At 40.7% G+C, this 25,259-nt stretch overlaps 1 protein-coding gene across 12 annotated transcripts in view; it reads left to right on the plus strand.

Annotated features, from left to right (window-relative positions):
* LOC140728981 (microtubule-associated serine/threonine-protein kinase 4-like) overlaps positions 1-25,259 on the plus strand; it is a 394,808-nt gene that overhangs the window by 70,667 nt on the left and 298,882 nt on the right. For 10 of the 12 annotated variants that reach the window (XM_073048171.1, XM_073048182.1, XM_073048173.1 and 7 more), the window contains exons 2-3: positions 18,646-18,799; positions 22,623-22,747. In XM_073048171.1, coding sequence (XP_072904272.1) covers positions 18,646-18,799; positions 22,623-22,747 — 279 coding nt within the window. Of the gene's footprint in view, positions 1-6,388; positions 6,426-6,871; positions 6,916-18,645; positions 18,800-22,622; positions 22,748-25,259 lie in introns of those variants that run through there. The other 2 variants (XM_073048181.1, XM_073048180.1) reach the window with 2 other exon arrangements.

The following is a 25,259-nucleotide window of genomic DNA, read 5'->3' on the forward strand; positions in this document are numbered from 1 at the left end:
GCAGAAGTGAAGCAATTTTTTTGTGTGGATTGAGTCTGCTTCTACTGCTCTTTAATGCAATTAAATTTCCAGATGTCTTAAACAGTTTGAAGTCAAAGTGGATACATTCTTTGAGTGTAAGAGTGTGAAACTTGCTGGGAGTATGGAGATGAGGCTATAGTTAAATTAATCTTCTCATTAAATGGTGGCAGAGGCTTGAGGGACTGACTGGCTTACTGCTCAAAGTTTTCATGTAATTGGCAGAAGAACAAAAGCACCTGAGAAAAAAATTAATTTATGAAACAAGTTATTAAAATCTGGAAGGCACTACATGATAGTACTGGAGTGGATTTCATTTTAGCATCATTAAATGCTTAAAAGAAAAGAATTGATGGATTATGTGGAGAGGGTAGGGGAATGGGCAAAGATGGATGACTCTTGCACTTGCATTGAGTTAAAGTTAAAATGTAGTTTATAGACCAAAAGATGACTTTGTTCTCTGACGCATCCGAGTGATTTTCTAGGCGATTGGCAGAAGTGTTGATGATCAGCTGGGGTCATATATAGATCAGACTAAGGACGGACAGTGGATTGCTTTCTAGTGAAAGAAATGATGGTGACTTTCTTCTAAATGGATTGAAGTTGCATTTTTGAAATAATTGTAGATAAATGTTTGTGATGAGGGGAGTGTCCAGATGAGCCTTTATGTTGAAAGTTTAAAGTTTTTTCATTTAGAAGTTAAGGCTCAATTTTCTGCTTTCGGACCACTTGATATTCTGGCAAGAACTCTGCATATTTTGAGCCGTCTCCTCCACCCCCCGAAGTTTCCCTAAAACTCATCTGCATTTCATCAAAGTCAAAATCAGCATAAGCCTGGAGAACCATGCAGCTTTTTAATATATTTTTAAAAATTACACCTTATTTCTTAATTTTTATCAGAACAATGAAACATTTTAAATTATAATATCAGGCCGTCATTTGCAGTGATCCTAATTTAATAACTGAAATCTTCAAAAATATTTTCATTGGTGTACAGTGGTGAATTCCTTGGCAATTTTTTCAAAAAGTGCATTCAGAATACAACTACTGGTGGCCATATGCCAATATAACATTTGGAACCTTTTCAAAGTCCTTAAGTGATAGGTGAGAAGGTTTTGCATGGTTACAAGGTAGAATCTGAGGAGTGTTACAGGGAAATCCAGAAGGAGGGAGCACAGCTCAGAACAAAGGTTATCATTTGAGAGAATAGAGATGAAAACTTTAGAAACATTTGGTCAGTAGAGGATTGGGAGGTTAATGGAATAGACAGTAAAGTGGGCCTGAGGGCAGGACTTATTTAGTCTCAGTCTTACTAAATGATGGAGTGTTTTCTTAAATGAGTACAGCTAATAGCAACCTCAGTGAGGAATTCCTCCTGAGGGTGTGAGCAATATTGGGTTCAGATCTTCTTCTTGTGTTCTAAATCTTTTGAAGACTTAGGCAAGCTACCATAAACTTGGTTTTGCTGCAGAATCATTTATGCATAAAATTCTTGCAGATTGGCACTGATTAAGGAAATATGTGATATGATGAAAGATATTGTCCTAAACACTGAATTCGTTTCTCTCTTTTGATGTTGCCTGACCTGTTGAATATTTGCAGCATTTTCTCTCATTTTCAACATTGGGTGAATTGATCATAAGACACAGGAGCCCAGTTAGGCCACTTGGCTTATTGACTCTGCTCTGCCATTTCATCACAGCTGATCTGTTATCCCCATCAGCCCCATTCTCCTGCTTTCTCTCTGTACCCTTTGACATACTTACTAATCAAGAACCTATCAGCTTCTGCTTTAAAAGTAACCAATGACTTGGGCTCCACAGCAGACCATGGCAATGAATTCCACAGATCCACTATCCTCTGGCAAAAGAAATTCCTCACCTCTGTTCTAAAGAGGTATCCTTGTTTTCTGAGGCTGTACCCGCTGGTCCTAGACTCCTCCACTATAGAAAACATCCTCTCTACATTCACACTATCTAGGTCTTTCAATAATCAATAGGTTTCAATAAAAGCCCTCATACTGTTCTGAATTCTTCTTGGTCACAATTGAGCAGAAATCTAAGGCTGAAAAATATAATCTGAATGGAATTCTTCAAAATGTAATTTTATACTGTAAAGAGTAACAGCTGTAAAATATTTAGTGTTAGAAAACACTTGGCAGGAAAATTGGGTTATAATTGTTGTGATGTACCAGAGATAAAATGACAGTGGCTATTGTTTCAGTTCTTGAACCTTGGAGGAGTGTTGACATTTTTTTATTATAAGGAATTAGTTTCTTGAGTTATTTTTACAAGTAAGATGATTCTTCTTGGTGCCTACCCAACCTTCGATTTAATCTCTTTGTAATTAACCTAGCTTTTTTTTTGTATTCACCAAGTTAGTCAAGTTTGGGCAGACTATTATTGACGTAGTATTTGCTGAACGTGGATCATGCTGGCATGGATCCAGATTACACTGCAGCCAGACAAAGTAGAACCCTACCCTACATTGTAATGTACTTGCTGGTGTCCCAGCGGTAGATGTATTAATGTTGGCAGAATATTGACAGGAAAAGCAGCTTTTAATTTTCACTGTGCTGCTTACAATTATACTGCAGGGATGTGTCAAGTTGCAGTAATCTTGAATCTCCTATTCCACCCATTGTGGTGAACATGAGATAATAAATTCTGATGTCACAGGAAAAAATGTCTTTTTGTCGAAAACAATCTGAGCCTCGATTTTTTTTTACATGATCAGATGTCTTTGAAACAGAGATGAGCATGTAGTTGGGAACATGCAGCTTAGAGACATAATTATTAAACCAAATTCAAAAAAGATGATTAATAATAAAAAAAGAAAAATCTGGAAGTGCCAGAGGTCTGAAGTAAATGGAGAACGTGAAGGTATTCAGCAGCCCAGGTGGCATCTGCAAGGAGAGATGCTGTTAAAGTTTCAGGTTGATTGAAGTTGCAGGACTTGTGTGTTTGTTTTCTATCTGCTTGTATTCTATGTGGCATATTGATTCTGGTAGCGTGGATGAGGTCATGGTAAAAACCAAATGTTTAGCTAAGTATTCATGCTTTGTTCTGGGCATCTTAGAACTGGGAACTGCTGGGTGTCACATCTTTCATTGACCGCTTAATTACTTTGATTAATTTGAAATCGCTTAACTCCACATAACTTCTGCTAAGTCTGCTCAAGTACGTTTAATGTTGATAGTTTTAGGTTCGTTGCTTCAAGTTTATGTTTTGCTGGTCGATGATAAAGGATCGAATGCTTTTCTTCGATTTTTGAAACGTTATTATTGGAGTGATCGGAGGAAGCGTCATACAAGATAACTGCCTGTGTGGTCTCTAGCAGCATCATTGTTTGTTCGAGTTGCCGCTACAGAAGTTTCTGATGGAAGATAATTGATCTGAGATCAGTGGTTCTCTTTGTGCTGGAGAATGAGAAATGTTTGGTGATTTAAGTTAATAATTAACATGTAGAGGTGTGAATGGTTGGTCCAATCCAGCTGTTGCAGCTGGGGAAGTTGAATTTAAATAATTTAACAATTTAAGCAATTAAATCTCGAAAACAAAGTATCAGTAATGTCAACGTATACTTAAAAAGGGAAATCGGTCTTAACACACTTAGTGGAATTTGATGTGGCTGGAACAGAATAGATGAGGGAGAACCGGTTGATGTAGTGTATTTGAACTTCCAGAATGCTTTCTTTAAGGTAGTTGTCATATAAGATATTACTGTTCCAAATTAAAGCATGTCAGATTGAGATAAATGATTGGCAGGAGGGAAATAGGAGGAATAAATGTATTTCTTTGAGTGGCAAGCAGAGACTAGGGCTCCAGTTGTTCATGAAGTACAGTTAGACTGTAATCTGATATCCAGTCATTTGGAACTTCTCATCGTTTGGGAACTGGGCCACTCATTATTCTGGAGTGTGAGTGGGCGGACTGGAGCATGGATGGGGTATGTGGCCAGCAGGTGGGCCAGGAGTGCTTCTGGGGCTCGGGTCCACGGTGTTTGTTTGAGCTGAAATGTCCTGGTGGAAACACAACAGGTTCTACTTCCCAGTCTCATTAAGCTCGGCGGGTTCACTTAAAATTTTATTATACAGGTGTAACATGTAAGCAAAAGTAGAAGTGTGCTGAGGTACAAATAGGGGTATCATCCAGCAGACTGGAAAGATAGTTCTGAGGGCGCCAGCTTATCAGGGTTTGCAGGATATACGTGAGAGCCGCATAGCAGCTGCAAACTCAGTAGCTACATTCTGTTAGTCACAAGACTGGAAACAGGCCCTTCAGCCCATCTCATCCATGCTGAAACCACTTAAACTGCTTACTCCTATCGACCTGCACTGGGACCATGGCCCTCCATACGCCAACTATCAACGCACATATCCAAACTTCTCTTAAATGTTAGAATAGAGCTCCCATGCACCATTCTTTTTGCTGGTGGCTCAGTCCACATTCTCAACCCTCTGACTGAAGGTGTTTCCCCTCATGTTACCCTTAAACCTCTCACCTTTCACCCTTAACGCATGATTTCTGGTTGTAGTCCCACCTAACCTCAGTGGAAAAAGCCTGCTTGTATTTACCTTATCTATAGCCCTCATAATTTTGCAAACCTCTATCAAATCTACCCTCAATCTTCTCCGTTCTAAAGAATACAGTCCTAGCCTATTTAATCTTTCCTTATAACTCAGGTCCTCCAGACCCAGCAACATCCTTGTAAATCTTCTCTGTGCTCTTTCACCCTTGTTTTCATTTTTCCTGTAGGTAGGTGACCAAAACTGCACATAATACTCCAAATTAGGCTTCACCAGTGTCTTGTACAACTTCAACATAACATCCCATCTCCTATACTCAAGATTTACGTATGGCAGCCTATGTGTCAAAAGCTTTCTTTGTGACTCTATCTACCTGTAACGTCACTTTCAAGAAATTTCAGTGCCCTACAGTTCACTGTGTAAGACCTACCCTGGTTGGTCCTACCGAAGTACAAAACCTCACACTCGACTGCATTAAATTCCATCTGCCATTTTCCAGCCTATTTTTCCAGCTGATGCAGAGCCCTCTCTCTGCAAGCCATGATAGCCTTCCTCTTTGTCCACTGCAGCCTCAATCTTGGTGTCATCAGCAAATTTGCTGTTCTGTAACTACTTTAAGTTTCATCTTTCAGATTTTTGTTTCAAAGTAAGTATGCAACAGAAGTTTAATTGTTTTCTTCTTATAAAGGGAAGATGTAGTCTTCACAAACAAAAACCTGTTCACTGAAAGAAAACTAGCCGAGAATGTCGTCAACAGAGGACGCCATTTGTCCCGAGGTTCACAATGGCTTTCAGCATTGCAGCTAGTCAGAATTATGTTTATCATCACTGACAAGTCATGAAATGTGTTGTTCCACTCCTTTCCCTTTGTACCCTGCAATTGTTTTCCTGTCAAATACTGATCCAGCTCCTTTTTAAAAGCTTCCCCCCCACCCCTTACTTAACCTGCCAAACAGCACTTTGCAGGGGCTAATCAGTTTTGATTTAGTTTCTCCTCTTGTCACACGGGTTACCTTAAAAATCTTTGTGACTACTCTTTCAGGAAGTATGAAGTCTTGCTGACCACTGTTCCAAATGAGGATCTTCAACCTGAAACACTATCATATGTTTTTTCTGCGAATAGTCCTTGAATATTTTCCTGCAACATCAGTTTTTATTTCAAATTTTCAGCATCTCTAGTTCTTGATTTTTGTTTATTATGGCCATTGGGAGGATTTGAACCACGCGGCAACAAAATTAATCAAATCAGTTTGTGTGATGCTATTACAGCTCAGGGTGTCAAAGAATTTGTAGTTCAATTCCAGTGTAATCTGTGAGGAGTCTGTATGTCCCTCCCTGTGAAACTGTGGGTTTCCTCCGGGAGCTCGGGTTTCTTCCCACAGTCCAAAGACGTGCTGGTCAGTAGGTTAATTGGTCATTGTAAATTGTCCTGGGGTTAAATAGGTGGGTTGCTGGATGGTGTGGCTTGTTGGGCCGTGAGGGCTTTTCCCACACGCTATCTCTAAATAAATAACATTAATACTTTTGCTGACCCCTCTGACCCTGCTTTGTATCCCCGTCTTTGAGAAGCTTCTTACAACTTCACCCTTTTTATTAAATCTCTGATTATCTAAGCTAACATCTTGTGACTCAGCTAAATCTTGTTTAGTTTCCTGATGTTAAAGGTGCTATATAACGTCAAGTTGCTGATGCTAATTTTAGCTGGGAGGCTGACATAACAGCCATTTATTTGTGAATATCAGCTGTAATCAGGAACCAAATGCAGCTTCGTGTTTTGTTTTGGAGGAAGAATAACGTTGATAATTTAACACTAAACCCCCAAGGTCCTTAATTCTTCGGAGCGAACGTGATGCTGCCTTGCATGGTGACGATGGCTGAGGTACATTTAATGAATACAGTACAGCTCTAGTTATGTTGCAGGGCATCACACAATGCATTCTAGTCAGGAACTTCTGCGGCAGTATGAAGTGTGAATCTTCTAATAAGTGCGGGCCACTGGAAAGAATAGCCCGAGGGAATGTATTGCATCTTAGTTTTATTACTTACTTGTTAAAATCTGTTAAGCACTGCGATCTCCTGAGTGACTCCATAAATGGATCAGATCTGCAGAAACAAACGGCTCTCTGGCAACCGTAACGTTGAAGGAGAAATGCACAGAGCAAGTTTTCTGAGACATGCTCTTAAGGAATTAAAATGGTTTGAGAAGGGCAGCCCATGCATTCACTGAGTGGACTGCACTGCCTTTGCATGATTGATGTGTGCAGTTCATAGAATAAGCCCTGGTCTGGAGGCGTGCCCTGATTTTAAAATTAAAATGAAAGGTCTTTTTTGAAGCCAACATGATGTCAACAATTGATGAAGATGACTGGGTAATTTTAATTTTGTTTCTCACTTTACACCAGTTCATCAATAACGTGGAACCAAAATCAAATTGCTGTTTGAGGAAATTGTTTTCAGAGATTTGTAATAATTGCCATTTGCTACTTGGAATTGTAAGGATTTTTGGAGATGACTTTTTGAGCCCAAACCATTTTATTTAGGTCCGTGTTTGATGGCTTTGGGAGTTCCTTTTAATGTTTGTTATGATTCACTTAATGTAACTTTGAAATTTTCTGCACCCTCGCTGCCCTTTTGCACATTAAAAAAAAACTGGAATTAATGATGCATAATGACCACACAAGCATTTTGTGAAAGTCCTGTTTTTAAAGAAAAATTGTGTTGAGGTATGCAACTGTAATGGATATCATGCTCAAAAATATATTTGCCAATTGATATGTGCACAGTCAAGGGATCTTGCATGCTGACTTTAAATACTTGAATTGACTTGGTCTGTAACCTGTTTTAGCTGATTTGAAAGTGATTATGCTAACACTGCTGGAGTGTCAATCGGATTACTGATGTTGGAGGCCTAATTAAGATTGTCACTTGAACCTTCATGTGGTGTATCACCTTGGGAGCATGCTAGAGGCTTATTTGACTTGTAAAACTGATCACCTATTGGTAATGTAATTTTCCTTCATTTTAGCCTGACTGCTAAAATCCTGCAGTTGAGAACCATCATTATTTATCAAATGATCTTTAATTGGATTGCACATGGGAAGCTGCAGAAACTGAATTAAAGACAGAAGTTATAGAAAACAATGTTGATTAGATGGTAATGAGATTAACTATATTACTAAATTGCCCAACAAATCTAATAGGCTAAGTAACTGCTGTTTATAATATAATTGATCATAATGGTCATAAAAACTATTTATAATATGGAGCAATTACATACTTAAGTGGCAGTGAAAAGATTTGAATACTTCTATTAGTGAAAATAAAAGGTATTTTTATAGGCTTTGTTGAAAATTCTTGTGTCAATGAGGCAGAATAAGATGGGGCAGTATAGTGGCTAAGTTGCTGGATTTATAATGCAGACACAGGCCTTAATATTCCAGGTGATGATAACTCTGCCATGAGACAAAACAACTTGAAAAGTTGATTGCCGTAAAAATACAAGTTCGTGGCATCATTGGGCAGAACTGAAATTGACTGAAGCCAGTAAAGGGCAGTCCATCATGAGCCTGAGGTCAGATAATGCTGGCACTCGTCTCCTCCTCAACTTTGAAAATCACCGTCAGTGCAGAGTAGAGCAATTGGACGCAGTGAGCATCTGGACCCCCTGGCTTGCACTTGTAATAGAAACATAAGTCCATTTATTTTTATGGGAATTATGAACATTTTTGAAAGCCCAAGGTGCTGGAGTTATTTCATGCTGGCGTTGTTAATTATTTGTTAGCATTTTATGATTTAATTAGATGTTTAAATGTTATTTTAGCAATTTTAACGTTTCAGTTATTGAATTCAATTTGAATACTTTTTAGATATCTTAAAAATGAGAGCCAATTTAAAAATAGTTCTACAACTCTTTGATATCTGTGACTTATTCTAGTCATGGCTTGCTCCTCTTTGGTTGTTCTGGGATCTCCTACTAATGGAACCATTCTCTCTATCCAGGTCCTTTGGTATCTGGGCAGGTTTCAGTAAGAAACCTCACCCTCATGCCTTCCCCTTGCAAACTTCAAAACCCAAATGAGTACAGGCCCAGAGGCATCAAACACTCGACAAATCCAGCCAGCGTGACCTGGCCTACTGAAGTAATGAAGGTTTGCCCTGCTCATCTGTCCTGGCCTATATGTGGCAGCAGCCCCATGCAACACAGTGGGAGTCTTGTAGCCAGCCTTTTGACTGTACTAATTTTTATGTTGTCACTTCCAGGGAATTATAAACCTTGAATCCCTGTAGTCTCTCCGTTCACCAGCATTTCTTTTCACACAACATTTACTATATGTTTATGCCCTACCTGTATGTGATCTTCACAAATGAGTAATTTTGCACTTGTCAACATAACATTTCTTCTGCCAGTATCTTCTCATCTGATCTGTAACCTGCTGTAGCCTTGAGCAATCTTCCTTGCTATCCAAAACGCAACGGGTTTTCATGTCATCCGCACACTTACTACATTCACATACAAGTCATTAACGTGATGGAGGGAAAGGAGCAGTCAGAGACCTTGGATTAAGGTTCTTGGCCTGAAACATTGACTGTTTATTTCCCTCCATACATGCTGCCTGATTAGCTGAGTTCCTCCAGCTTTTTGTATGTTGCTCAAGATTTCCAGTATCTACAGATTGTCAAGCCATGAATATAGGTCATTAAAATATATCACAAGCAGCAAGGTCCTAGCTTTAATCCCTGTGGTATATCACTGGCTACAAACTTCTGAAGAGGAATGTACCTTTCCTTCACTATCTCTACCTCCTATCATTAAACCAATTTTGGATCCAATTAACTAGCTCACCATTTGAGTGTCTTAATATTCTGGCCAGCCTACCATGCAGGAACTTGTCAAGTGTCTTAGTAAAGTTCATGTCAACAACATCTACTGTCTGCCTTCATCATTTTCCTTTGTTATCTCCTTAAAAAAAAAATCAGTCAACTTCATGACATAAGATTTCTCCTGCAGAAAGGTATGCTGCCTGTCCCTGCTCAGCCTCCACCTTCCCAACTGTACATAAATCCTGTCCCTCAGAGTTGTCTCCAAGAAAGTCCCTACTGCTAATGTAAGCCTCTCTGGTCTGTGATGACCCAATTTTCCATGATTGGACCTTCTACTTTGTCATTCCAATGATTACTAATCTTACCATCTTTGTCTTTCACCCCACTGGAACATCCTGACCCCGAACACTCAGTAAATGTCTTTAAAAAGGCTCCCATTTGTCAGATGTCTCTTGACCCTGAAGCAACTGCTCCCGACCTGCTTTCACGAGGTCCTCTCCTATGGTGTTGAAAGCAGCCTTCTCTCAATTTCAGATCCTAGCTTGAGAACAAACCTAATCCCTTTCCGTAACTAAGTTGAAACTTGCAGGGCCATGGTGACTTGAGGAATAATGAATTGTGGAAGGTCGGGTACTTTTCGTAGAGTGAGCTTTCGAGAAACTTATTTCATGGGTGTTTCAGCAGTCACTGTGAGCACCTTCTGATGGGTGAAACACCCTCTCCCAGAAAGCCTTTGCTCCTATCCTGGCAGATACTGTCTTAGTGGATACTTGTATGCTTCATCCATGTTGGGTGCATGTGTGACTGTGTGAGAGAACGTTAAACAGCGGATGTTACACTGCTGTTGCAGCCTCCGTGACCTAACTGGTGATATTTTTTGCAGTTGTACGCAGGGTGTGTGTTGTGTCTCCTATTCGCTAGTACTTTAGGTAATCTCTTGGGGTGTGCAGAAGGAGTAGGGTAAAATGTTTTAAGAAGTATTTAATACTGAGTCCTGATGCAGGGTTTCAACCTGGGACATTGACAGTTCCTCTCTTGTCACAGATTGTATTTGACCTACTCAGTTTCTCCCGCAGGTTGTTTGTTGCTCCAGATTCCAACATCTGCAGTCCCTTGAATATTTACTGCTGATGTTCACGTTTCTTTCTAAATGGCCCACTTTTTTTTTCTAAAATAGTTTTGCAAGTCATTATTTGACGTTGGTAGCGGTTCTTATGATTGACTATAAATGTAAGTAGGCATGTAAAATTGATCAAGCAGTGACTATTTTTATTTCTAATGACTTGAACCATTATTTTGCTTCAGTTATGAATATAAATAAAGAATTGGATAGATTTATGATTAATAGAATAGTATCAGGTCTGTGCAGATGTAGAGTAGGAAAATGTGATTGATGAGCGTTTAGCAAAGTACTGATCAGTCATACTGATTTGTGTCCTCTTTGTAAATACAATCTGGTTACAAGTGTCAGTCACGAGGCCGGCACAGTGGGGTAGCAGTGTGTGCTGCTTGCTGACCTCCGATGCCATCATGTAGAGATTGCATGTTCTCCTTGTGATCACGTGGGCTTCTTCCAGCTCTGAATCCCCAAAAAAGTGTGTTCACAAGTGGATAAGCCATTGAAAATTACCTCTCAGTGCAGGCTAATGACAAAAGTTATCAAAGGGAAGTTTCTGGACATGAGAATGAGGGAATATTTTGCATGTACATAAAGAAATAAAGAGATGGATTGTTCTTCAGGAGCTAGCATGAACCTGAGGGTCTGAATGGCCTTCTGTGTTACTGTAAATATAAAGCAGGATAACAAATTGGCATTTATACATCAGTATATCCTCAACAAGTAACCAGATAAATTCAGACTATTCACCTTGACCAAAATTTTCTGGCTTTGTTTTGCTGATTTAGTGAGTGAAAAGCCTCCACTCTTAGCCCTTCAGCTTTGCAACTGATATCCTAAAGTATTCTGCATGTAAATGTACATATTTAATAATCTATTTACAGCAGTCTCTTGTGTAATATCGTCCCTTCTGCCTACATGATAGAAATTTCAAGGTATTCTATTGTGGTTGTTTGGAAATTTGTCAGAGAAGAATGTGATCACAGGTCTTTGTGAGTATTTTCATTAAATTGTGATTGCCTTTTTGTTATGCTGCATTTGTTTCTGGAACAATAGGCATCTGAAAACTATTCTGGTGATTTAGCCGAGTACATATGCTACCCAACTATGGAAATGATTCTACAACAGGGGTTCACAATTTTTTTCTTAATGTCATGGAACCCTACCATTAACCGAGGGGTCCATGGACTCTAGGTTGGGAACCCATGTGAATCTACAGTGAAGGAGATTTTAGAGTTGACTTCTACTCTCTGCATTACTCTAATTTGGGTTTCCAATGAAGTGCCAATTTTGGTTAATCTTGTGCTTGCTGGGCAGAGGCAAGCATAGAAAAAAATTATTCAGCTTTCTTGTTGGCAAGTGTTTGGTATAACTACTGTGATTATAGGATTCAGCTCAACCGTGTGAGGTCTATACAACCAAATAGCCTGCCTACATGTGGTACTTATTGATTCTTACAAGTGTAGAATGGCTACTGCAGATATATGATAGAGGAAAAATAGTATGTAAATGGTAGGGAATATGGAAGGAAAGCTGAGTATTAATCACCATGAAAAAGAATGAACAATCATAGCTCCAAGGGTGGCTGTTCCTAATACCAGAGCACCCTTTTTAAATGAGTGGAGGAAAGTTTAAAGATGTCAGAGATAGATTCTTTTATTAAACAGTGGTGGGTACCTGGAATGTACTGGGGGCAGATACTTAGCTTCACTGTAATATCAAAGAAATGTGTACAATGTACACATCCTGAAATTCTTCACAGACATTAGGGGTATTTAAGAGACTCATAGGTACAGGTATTGATGAAAGAAAAATGAGGGTTTTATGCTATGTAGGTGGTGTTGGGCTTGAAATTCTGCCCTGTGTTCGTTTAGGAAGAGAGACAACTTACACCGGAATATTACAAAACGTGGCTTTATTGCAGAATTCGTAACTGGCACAGTGAATCCACGGAGTCGCTGGAGAAGGCGTTCTGTTTTCCCCTTACAATCTGCTCTTATTTATACCCCTTTTCCCCCCAGCACAACCCCGCTACATATTAGGTAATATCGGGCACTTGTGTCCATCTTATTGGCCCGCAGCCATATACTCACGAGTTACCTGTTTCTTTTGTTTACTGAATCACGTGACACTAGTAGTTTCGGTGTAGCGGGGTCCCCAGTTTCGCTCCCCCCTCCCTCGCATTCCGGCCTCCTAACATTATGTGTGTTACGTGAGCCACTCCTGACCTGTAATGGCAGTCTCGAATTAACCCCAACACTCCCTCCCTTGGCCTCCCAGAGGCCACATCCCCACATCCCTTACAATCTTTTCTGCGGCTGCCGGGATCAGGCAGGGAGGTGAGCGTCCCCCGGCACTCTTTGGCGTGTCCTCCCTATTTGCTTATCCTGATTTGTCCGACCTAGGGTCACAAAATATGGGTAGGGGTTCCCTAAACATCCGCAATTTTTACAAGTAGCATGCAACATTTCAGAAAACTTATTCAATAACAAATTCACAATCCCCCCCTTGCCATGGTCCATTTCAGTCCGTGTCCTCCCATAGCGCGTCCGCTTTCCGGGAGGGCCGTGTCCTCCCCTTCCACCGGGAACAAGGGTGCCTGGTACGCCGGTGGAGGTCCATTCTTTCCAGTCAAGGCTCGATCTATAGTCCGGATGACTAGGGTCCTAATACAGGGTATGCAACAACAACCACACGTGATAAAGATAGCAATTGAAATAGACAGTCCTAGAGCCGACTGTCCCAGAAACGCTCCCCACTTGCCAGAGGTCTTATTTAGCCAGTAGAAAATGATGCCAGTTATTGTCCCCCTCCCTTCTTGCCTTTTAATGCCCTGTTGGAGACCTCGGTGACAGGGTATGGACCATGCCACCGTTTTCTGTTCCAGGTGAGCTTCCCCGGGCCTCGGAGGAACACTTCCACTCCTACCTTGATGGTGTCCGACCCCTGCGGCTGCTCACTGTTAGATTATTGAACTCGCACAGTTATCAATTTTACCATATTTCTAAAAACTCTCATATACTCTGTTACTCAACACACCAATGTCTGAGTTTTGGTAACTCGAAATTGAAGTGCTCCATGGCTCCCTAGTACACAGAGAGGATCAAATGTGGGACGGTCGCCTTTCAAAACCTGACCTTCGCGTGGGAGATTTCTCCTCTTAACAACCAGTCTAAGGTAGGCGCCGTCATTATCCCTGTGTACTACGGTGTCCGCAACACTTTTCTCCTCACTCCTGAGACTTTTATGCCCATCGTGGGCGGCGGGTACCCTCACTCAGAAGACTTTTCCACGGGCGGAGAATTTTCCTAAAAACAGATAAGAGTTAGTACTTACCAGTCACGATTCTGCACCGGGAATGATCTCTCCCAGGGTAATTTGGGGTTGGTGAGGATCCGTCAGCAGACAAGATCTAACTCAGTGATTTAACTACCTAGTGGAAGTCTTCGATATAACAGGCACTTCCTGACCTTAGTCGAGCTTGCGGCCGCAAGTTGTCTGCTGTCGGACCCGCCAGCCTGTGTTGTCTCTCCCTCCCCACGTCGGGGTCACCAAATGTTGGGCTTGAAATTCTGCCCTGTGTTCGTTTAGGAAGAGAGACAACTTACACCGGAATATTACAAAACGTGGCTTTATTGCAGAATTCGTAACTGGCACAGCGAATCCACGGAGTCGCTGGAGAAGGCGTTCTGTTTTCCCCTTACAATCTGCTCTTATTTATACCCCTTTTCCCCCCAGCACAACCCCGCTACATATTAGGTAATATCGGGCACTTGTGTCCATCTTATTGGCCCGCAGCCATATGCTCATGAGTTACCTGTTTCTTTTGTTTACTGAATCACGTGACACTAGTAGTTTCGGTGTAGCGGGGTCCCCAGTTTCGCTCCCCCCTCCCTCGCATTCCGGCCTCCTAACATTATGTGTGTTACGTGAGCCACTCCTGACCTGTAATGGCAGTCTCGAATTAACCCCAACACTAGGTGGGAAGGGTTAGGTTAATTGTGGAGTAGGTCAAAAGGCTGGCACAACAACATGGGCAAAAGGGCCTGTACTATGCTGTATGTTCTAAATTCAGAGTGGGTGATTACTTTATACAACACATTTCTGTTCTGCAAAAGAACATTTTCAATGCAAACACTGAATTTAAGAAAAACAGTGCAGCGGTTTAAATAAGATATTAGGTGCTCTAAGATACATTATTTATTATTTAGTTGAACAGTTTTAATGGTGAGTACGAAAGCTTTGGAAAGGGTGCAAGTTTAAACATGGGCCATATTACCATTTACATTGCACAGTTTATAAATGTTTATCCTTCTGAACTTGTAATCTTATCAATGTTTGCTGACCTGAGGCTGAAGGTAAGGTGTAGCACAAGTGGATCATGATAAACAGCTGCTGCTATGGCAGACCTCTTGGGGTGCATTTGAGATTTTCTAAGTATAATATCTGTGAGATTTAGCTTTGCCACTGGCTGAAGGGATATTTGTTTTCCTGTTACTGTCCTAATATTTTTACTGAGCTACTTTCTTCAGGGACCAACTGAGTGCCTGCTGCTCCCCACATTCGGTGAGGGGGGGAAGTTAAATTTAATTTTCAATTATTAAATAAAGCACGTGCTCTCGGGAACGTGTAACTGACAAGGAGACGGTGTAAGTCTAGCATCATCTTATTGCTTTGATAATTGGAATCATTTTATTCCCCAGTGGGCAGACAGTGGGAATTCCCTGTGTGTGATTTGGACGTCTCCTACTATAGTTAGGATAGATACAAAACCAGTGGACACCTTCGTAGCAAAATTTGACAGAATAATTTAGGAGCTGAGCCAGGATTTGACTTATTGGACCACCGGGGAGCTTTTTAAAACTCCGTTCAGTATTTCCTTTGTTCTAATAGAGGAATGTAACCAAATGTTATGGCTCAAAACACCTTTGTGACTGTTCATTGCACCCTGAAGCACTGTGTGGTCAGCAACGTTCCATTGCTGGGTTGGGAATTGTACGGCTGGATTATGGCAATGCTTGTCAATATTTGTGCAAATTGAAAGCTGCTTTTTTGTTAACATAAATTTCAATTTACAATGGCAGCCGTCTGAGAAGCAAACTGAATAATGTATGATTTTTCTTTAGCTGTGATTTTTTTTTGCTTTGTAAATCCTCCAGCAGTGGAAAGGAAAATGTTTCCGAAACCATGTAGTGAATATGGATGGCTGGGTGGTTTTGTCTGGGGACATGAGGCACTGCAGATGCAGAAACCGGAGCAATGAGACAAACTACTGGGCAAGTTGTGCGGGTCGGGGAGGATCTATGGAGGCAAAGATCGGTTGATAGTTCAGGTCAAGACCTCTGCCTCAGGATAGAGTGTGGAGAGAAGGTGGCTGGTATAGGAAGTGAAAGGGAGATTTGAGTCGAGGGTTGGTAGGTGATAGGTGGAACCAGATAAGAGAAAGATGATCTCATTCCAAAGGCACATGGTTTAAATCTTCTCTTTGACGGGAGTTCAGTGAAACCCTCTCTCACTGCTCCCCATAAATAATTTCTTCCGCCCTTCAACTTTTCGATCACATTTTGACCCAGACCCGTTACTACAGACATGTATCCTTCCTTGGAACATGTCTCCATTCTCCAGCTGTGTATCCCTTTTGCCAATCACCTTTCCACCTCTTAGCCTCAGCCCTCCCCCCTCCTGTCTTCTATCATTTCAGATTTCCTCCCCTCCCCCCCCCCGCTTTCAAATCTCTTACTATCTTTTTCAGTTAGTCCTGACGAAGGGTCTCGGCCCGAAACGTCGACAGTGCTTCTTCCTATAGATGCTGCCTGGCCTGCTGTGTTCCACCAGCATTTTGAGTGTGTTGCTTGAATTTCCAGCATCTGTAGATTTCCTCGTGTTTGGGTTAGGGTTAGCAAGTTGTAGGCAAGCTTATATGGGTGTTGGCAGCATGGTGATTCTTGTAGGCTGATCCCAGCACTACTTCAGACTGAGTTGGTCATTAACTCAAACTCACTCTGTTTCAGTGTACAGTACTGTGCAAAATTGTTAGGCACATACAGCTGAAGTGCTTCTCACTTCTGCACAGTACTGTGCTAATTTTATGTATTGCACTGCCTCAAAAAAAAGTTAAATTTCATGCGATATGTGAGTGATGATAAACCTGATTCTGATATGGGTCTCTATCGTGGACTGAAAGTGGGAAGGGAGAATCATGATTGGGAGAAGGGGAAGATAGAGGGGAGAGGGTGGGAAGCACCAGAGAGACCTTCTGTAATGATCAGTAAACCAATTGATGGAGTCAAATGACCTTGCCTGGTGTCTCAGGGCTGGGTGTGTCCCCCTGCTCCTGACACTCCTCCTCTGCCATCTGTCCCACACCCCTCCCCATGGTGCTCCACCCTTGCCCTTCCCAATATTCTTTACTCCCACCAGATTTACAAACTTGCCCTCTGCTCCACGTTGACAAATAAGAGTGTTGTACAGAAGTCTGAGGCACCACAGCTATAAATGCATGCCAAAGACTTCTGCACAGTACTGTACATATGAAAAATAAAGCTGATCATTTGCAGCCCCCTGCCCCTACCTGCCTGAATGTGGCCAGATTTGTATCCCTCATCTGTTTCTACCATTCGCCAACCGCCCGCCTCGAGATGCCCCTCTCTACTTTTCCTCATGTGCCACTTCCCCCTCCTCTGCTACTGGGCTTCGCCTCGTCATTGCCCCCTCACCTGCTTCCATCTGTAACTTATCACCCCTTGTCTTATTCCCCCTCTCTTGTCTCTTTATGTAGGTTATCTTCCCTCTTCATGCTTAGCCCTGATGCAGGGTCTCGACCCAAGATATTATCCAGCCTTTTGTCTCCACAGACGCTGCTTGACCTGTTGCGTTGCTCCAGTAGTTTGCTTTTTTCTCCCCCCCCCCCCCCCCCACTGTTGATTTGATTTGTTGTTTAAGTTTGGCTCCTGTGAAGCTGAACTGGATGCTAAATTCCCAGTATTATTCAAATTTGCAGTGAGCTGGTCGCTGGCCTCCTGGGTGCCTGATTGTTTGATCCCAGCACTATTAGAAGCTGAGAATAATCCTTCACAGCAAGTGCAGATTTCTCTGCTTCAATGAACAAGAGAAGCCTCAGTCTGAAAAATGAACACATTGGCTGAGTGTTGTAAAGGATGGGGAAGGAGGAGGGAGACGCTAATACAATTATCAGTGGGGAATCTGCTTAAAGATAATTCCTCCTGGATTTGGAAACTGTGCTTTATTGCAAATTGCACACTGTTTGGCATTCCCAGGAATCCTCATAAACTTCGACATTGTTCGTGATTCTATTCTTTAAAAAAAAACATCTCTCGACCAAGTCTGATTTAGTTGAAAGCCTAGGCTTCCCAACAACATCAAAAGCTCACAGAGAGGTGCTGGAGGATTAGTTGATTTCAGCATTCCTAAAAAGGCAGGTACATTTCACCCATGGTAAGCAGACTACCATGTAAAAATACCTCTCACTTCTTTGAATACAGCGAGGCTATTCAATATGATGGCTGGTCTTCCCCAGGCCTCAACTCCTCTGCCTTGCCAATGCCTGTAATTCCTGATCTTTCAAAAATGCCTATGTTGCTTTTTTTTCAATGCCCTCAATGATCTAGCTGTTACACCCCTTTGGGACAGAAAATTCTGGAGATTCACCACCCTCTGTAAAAGAAGTTCCGATACACCTCAGTATTAAAGGACTGCTTCCTAATTCTTGTAATAGGTTTGAGATCCGGCTTCTAATGGAAACTTCTACAGATTGATTGTAATAATAGAGCTGAGTTGATGTAAAGAGATATAATGACATAGGGGTGAAACACAATTGACCATTCCTAATATTGAATTGGTATATAAAATATGATTATGGAATGACTCTTTCATTAGGGAATCGCATTCAAAATGTCTGATATAAAACTTGTTTTATGTGCTAGAGGTTAGAAAGCCTGTAGCCTACACATTCATGTTGATTGGTCTCTAGAAACTGTATGACTGTCTTCATATTTCTTGTAAGTTGTGTTACTATGAACCAAAGTAATTGAACATTATAAATACTGTTGTTTGAAAAATACTAAAGCAGCAGTTTTTATAGTTTATCCTACATTACTACGGTACTATAAATATAGTTTAATGTCTTTCTTTTATCTTTTAGTTTGACCACATCTTGTGCCCACCATCCTTCCCATTTCGGAAATCCAGCAACCCTGATCTTGCTTGTGGCTCTGGCAAAACTTTGAAATTTAACAGACAGCTAAGTGAAGATGCAAAGTGTTTGAGACGAGGAAGTCTGGGGGGAGCCTTGACTGGTATGTAAAAATAACTTCATTTTTTAAAACTACTTAATAGATTTAAAAACCTTTTTGTTAGTAATAATCTGCTTGATGGAAAATGAATTTTGTAAAATAGTGGAACTCTTTGTTCTACTTGTGTGTTCCTCCATGCTAGCATCACTTTTCATTACTGAGAAAAAATCCACTACAAAACTTTTACTCTAATTAGCTGTCGCATTTGTCTTTTTCAAAGAATTATGTACTTCATTTAGACCTGGTTGAATTAGTTTCTGAAGATCTATTGACCGATAAAAATCACTGTTTATTTTTTGGTAAATATTTTGATTTGCGTTGTTTTCTATTTTTGGGTTTTCACATTAGGATGTGGGGTTGAACTTTTGTTAATGGCAGCAGTATACAATTAAAAGTTCCATATAATCCTTAAACAGTAAGAACTAAATATGTATAAATCAATAAATCATGCCTCTTTAATCCCTTCTGTTAATTTGCAGTAATATGATTAAAAAAACAGTGAAATATGTCTTGGCTCTTTTGATACAGTTATTATAATAGAGATGCTAAAGAATTGTGCTTATAGAAACATAGAAAATAGGTGCAGGAGTAGGCCATTCGGCCCTTTGAGCCTGCACCGCCATTCAGTATGATCATGGCTGATCATCCAACTCAGAACCCTGTACCTGCTTTCTCTCCATACCCCCTGATCCCTTTAGCCTCAAGGGCCATATCTAACTTCCTCTTAAATATAACCAATGAACCGGCCTCAACTGTTTCCTGTGGCAGAGAATTCCACAGATTCACCACTCTCTGTGTGAAGAAGTTTTTCCTCATCTCGGTCCTAAAAGGCTTCCCCTTTATCCTTAAACTGTGACCCCACATTCTGGACTTCCCCAACATCGGAAACAATCTTCCTGCATCTAGCCTGTCCAATCCCTTTAGAATTTTATATGTTTCAATAAGATCCCCCCTCAATCTTCTAAATTCCAGTGAGTATAAGCCGAGTCGATCCAGTCTTTCTTCGTATGAAAGTCCTGCCATTATTGAAAGAAGTATGTCATTAATCTGTGAAAATGGGGTGCATATCTCAAGTCCCGATTATGCAACCACTGACAGTCTCTGGAGGGTATTGACCGTGGCTGGGGTCACCCATCTTGTAAAGACACTGCCCAGAAGAAGGAAGTGGCAAACCACTTCTGTAGAGAAATTTTCCGAGAACAATATGGTCATACACCACAGACAATAATTACCCGCGTCATACGACACGGCACATAATGATGATGAATGAGGTGAAGTTGACATTTGGGTAAATAATGACCAAAAAAAACCCACTAATCATGCTTTAGTAGTAAAATGTTTACTCGTTTACTTAATGTTAATAATTCTTTTTGACTCTTGTATTTATTTTGTTACAATGGTGTTCAGTTTGCAAAATCATGATAGAGCATAGTACATGATTTAAACATTACCTGTTTCCCTAAAATATAAAACTGCTCTTAATGTGGGATATGCTTTTCTTACAGAGCGACTGTTGCTCAAATAAAAATGGTAGTACAGTACAGATGTGTCTAAGTATAACTAGCATTTCTAATGAGGAATATAGAATGGCAAAGATCCGTGATGTAAATATTTATTGTGAGATTATGCATGCATAAAAGAGACACATGGGATGCTCATTATTAGTGTATAATGAATGGAAAACAACCCAGTACATCTTTTTGCTATTATATTTAATATTTAAACAAATCTCATGCCTTATATTTCTTCTATTGATTCTTTGGGGAATTTCCAAATTGGACGATGAAGATAACATGTATTGGGACCTGTGAAATGCTTTGTTGTGTACCAACCAAAATGATTGAATGGAATCCCTTTGTAAATGTTGACAGCTGTCATATAATAGACAAAAGACCAATTGGAGGTTAATCATTTTGAATTATCATATTCAGTTTTTAAGACATGCCATCTAATTAATGTGGATAATCTTGTGCATATCTTCTAGATGATGCATTTTTGTGTGAAAAGCTCAACTGTGATAAACCTTCAATCAGATTGCATTTTCATCCATCAGAAACTTTTGATGTTGATGATGGAGACCTAAATTTTTTGAGTTAGCTGTGAAGGAACTGCCCAACCTTAGTCCCATCTCAAGGTTGCCCATGAGGTTTGGACTGACTTTCAGCAGATATTTCATCATGTTATGGCTGTAGACCAGATGCTGGTAAATGGGACAGCGACTTGATGTTGGCAAAGCATCTGCCTTTGTACAGTATGACTGTTTAACTCTGATATTCCTGATGTCCTTTCCAGGGATCTTGAGTGACAGATAAGGAAATGAGTCAGTAAGGTCCTTTAACTAATCAGATTGTAAAATCTTTGCTGTGACACCTAAGAGACTAAACCAGATATACTGTATAAGGCAGACAATTGTTTTCTTAGCTGTTTTCACTGATTTTGCTATGAATACACAGAGAATATGACACCATTCTCTGTGCATTGTAGCAAAATAATTGTAGTGCAGGGCTTCCCAAGCTTTTTTCTGCCATGGACCCCTACCATTAACCAAGGTGTCTTTGGTCCCCAGGTTGAGAGCCCGGTCCTAGTACATTCTGCCTACCTCTTATACACTTCCCAGGTAACATGCCTTTTGTAAATGGAGGTATGACTACAGTATTTTCTGTTGTTGTAGGAATGTAGAATGACTGCTGGTGGCTCCCTTTGGATCAGCTCTTCCTTGCTACCTTCCATCTCTAGCCTTACTCCTCCTCGGAAGCTGTGCACCTTGATCTGTTACCAATATGTTATCTGGAAAATTAAAATGATTATTTCAATCTTTCTACCCTTTCACATGCCTTCCTTTGCTGTCTTTTCTCCTCCCCCCCCCCACCCCACCCAACTAAAACATCTTTTTATTTCTAACTTATTGCAGTTCTGTTGGAACGCCATTGACCCAAAAATTCCCTGACCACCTGCTTTGCTCCAGGAATTTGTTCAAATTTCGAAGTATGTTTACTATTATCATATGTATATGTCACCATATACTACCCTGAGATTCATTTTTGTGCAGGCCGACACAGTAGAAAAGAAGTAGTATAGTAGAATCAATGAAAAACTACACACAAGGACTCAGAAATAACCAATGTCCAAAAGAAAACAAGCTGAAAATACAAAAAATTAATAATAATAATAAATAATATTGAGAACGTGAGTTGTAGAGTTCTTGAATGACTGGCTCCTCTGGTATTTTGCTTTGAGAGTTATCTGATGGTAAGTTGTCATTCTGCTTTTGAATCCAAGCAGAATCAGTGTGGAAACAGGCCCTTTGGCCCAAGTCATCCATGCCACCTGCATTGCCCAGCAAGTTCATCCCATCTGCCTTCATGCAGCCTATAGCCTCTCCTATCCAAGTACTTGTCCAAACAAGAGAAGATCTGCAGATGCTGGAAATCCGAGCAGCACACACAGAATGCTGGGAGGAACCTAGCAGGCCCAGCAGCCTCCATGGGAAAAAAGCACAGTTGACAATTTGGGCCGATCCAGTTACTTTTAAACTTGGCTAATGTACCTGTCTCAACCACTATTTCTGGCACCTCATTCCAAATGGCCTCCACCCTTTGCATGAAGATGCTGTCCCTCATGCTAGCTGGAGTCATGCAGTTGAGTTCCGTTTAATCCAGCATGTTCTGAGAAGTGATGCAGTAGTAGAAATTCTAATTCTACCCTACCCAGAGACTTTAAGATCAGTTGGATTTTGCTAGGGTAAGGCCACTTTGGAAAGAAGTAGTTCTAATTTAAAGATGCGTGTGATTCTTTAGACTAATGGGAAACAAACTTTGTCCTACAGGAAAATATCTTCTTCCGGTTGCTTCTGCACAGGGGCCATGGCAACAGACAATGGAGACGACAAATCTTGTTCGTATGCGCAGCCAGGCGCTGGGCCAGTCAGCTCCTTCTCTCACTGCTAGTTTGGTAAGTGCATCTTTTCAAAGCTTTTGCGTGTGTTCATAAAATAAATAAGGCCTGTGCTTGACAGATTGAGAAAGTAGTGCAAAAAATTCTAGTCACAACATTCATTTAATGTCTTGCTGCTTTTTATACTCCCCTTAAGTTTCGAAATCTCCTTGATTTAGAATTCACTGAATTGATGAGAAGTTACCTAAATAAAGGAAGAAATCCACTCAGATATTGTATGTGTATGTCCGTTTTTGACTATAATAAATAAATAATAAATAAAGACTATAATCATTGCAGATTTGTATGTGAACTCTGCCCTGTTTCTAAGCCTGCTTTATTTTACATTGGTGTTCATAGTTGAAAATCTGTTGCCCAGTGACTTTAGGACTGAACTGTATTGGAAGTACAGAAACATCTAGATAAAATATATTGCTATTTTTATAAGTGGTATTTTCATATGCCTGACATTATTCATGAGTAATATGCTTTGTGTGTCAGTATAGAAAGCAATAAAAAGAAAATGCTGTTATTATATTTTTACAATGGTACATGGCAGCACACAGAAAATGAATGATCTTTGGAGGTGTTGTGATCCAGTTTGGGAATTTAAGTGCAAGAGCATTTTGATCTCGACAGCAAATTTCACGACGAGTGTCAGTGATATTAAACCTGATTCTGAGGTTCTGATGAGAATCTATGACCTGGTATTTGTTTGCCTGTTACAGGCAGGAGGTCATCGTCTGCTAGCTATTTTATTCCGAGCTCTGTCACAATAAGAGATTGCCAGGAAGATGCAAGAAATGATTCAATTATGTTCTCAAAGCTTTCAAAAAGTATGACATCCCTTGCAAGTCATATGAATTGTCACTCCAAGATTACTCAACATGGGTTACAGTGAGAATTCCATTCATCAGGACTGTGCAGAAACCAAGCGTAAATGGTAGGAGGAGCATGTCATCTCCTGAGCTGCTCACCTCCCTTGCTGTTAAGCATCAATTGTCCATCAGTGGTAAGCTCTGCATTTCCCACTTTGGCCTCATCAACTGCCTCAGAATCCACAAAACTGGAGCTGGAGGCCTGCCCCTCAATCCTGAGGGACCAGCAAAGAGCAAGAAGACTGATATTTATAAATAAAACATTGTACAGTGTAGGCACTAATAATAAGTTAGATATCCAAAGTTTAGTGAAAGAGAGTCTTGTACAGAACTTTAGGGAAACTGATCCAAATGCTGATAGGGCAGGACAATTTAATTCTGAGGCATATAAAACGCATGCATCTTGTACCTTGCTTCTGCCCCCTCCTTCATCTGAGATTTGATAGCATAAAATGAAATGGGAACTCTATTAATTCTGTTTCTGTGTATCAAGCAATAACAAGTTTGCATTAGTTCAAATACCTATCCAATATTTTTGAGGGGAGATAGATGGAATCTACAAAGGATATTGTTGGATTAGGTGAGGTAGATTTTGACTGAAGGGATGTAAGGAGGGAAATGTGAGGTTAAAAACTTTGGTAGGAAGTAAAGAAGGACAGAGTTGTTGATGTAGACAGTGGCTTTGCAGTGTCATAATACAGAGGGAATATTGTGTATAGTTCTGGTCACCACACTACAAGTGGGATGTGGTAACCAATAGAGGGAATACAGAAGAGGTTTGCCAGCATTTTGCCTAGAGTGGAGGGATGTAGTTGTAAAGAGTGATTCGCTAGGCTAGGTTTACTCTCACTGAAATGTAGGAGTCTGAAATACGAGCTTATGCAGGTTTCTAAAATTATGAAGGGCATATGGTTTGTGTATTTTGTTTTACAAACCTAGCGGGCCCTAAAAATTTTAAAGTGATATAAAGACAGTCAAGTCTGAGGAAGAAATATGGGATGAAACGTTTCAGGTGTTGATCTGCCCGGTGATGAAATGAAGGACCTAGACAGGACTGTTTCCCCATTTGCTCCTCAAAGCTCATACCAATTGGTTGAAATTGAGCAGTTTGGTATTGGGTGCCGTGGTCACATAGCGGTTAGCATGATGCAATTACAACATGAGGCATTCTGAAGTTCAGAGTTCAGTTCCGGCACCGTCTGTAAGAAATTTGAACGTTCTCCCTGTGATTGCGTGTGTTTCCTTGGAATGCTTCCGTTTTCTCCCACGGTCCAAAGATGTACCGGTTAGTAGGTTAAATTGTTCTATGATTAGGCTTGTGTTAGATAGGTGGGTTGCAGGCTATGCACCTCAATGAGCCAGAAGGGCCAGTTTCGTGTTGTATCATCATTCAATCAATCCATCAAAGCAGTCAGAAGCTTTCCATCTAAGATGGGGGGGGGTCTGGTCTCAAATTAGAGGGCACAGGTTTAAGGTGAGAGAGGAGACATTTATTGGAGATATTGGGGCAGGTTCTTTCACACAGGATAGTGAATATCTTCTGGCTGCTGCTAACAGTGGCAGCAGATACAACGTTTAAAAGACACTTGGATGGGTGTGTGGATAGGAAAGACACGAGGCATATTGACCTAATGTGGGAAAATGGGACTATT

The sequence above is a fragment of the Hemitrygon akajei genome, chromosome 6, assembly GCF_048418815.1.
Source record: "Hemitrygon akajei chromosome 6, sHemAka1.3, whole genome shotgun sequence".
Classification (NCBI taxonomy): domain Eukaryota; kingdom Metazoa; phylum Chordata; class Chondrichthyes; order Myliobatiformes; family Dasyatidae; genus Hemitrygon; species Hemitrygon akajei.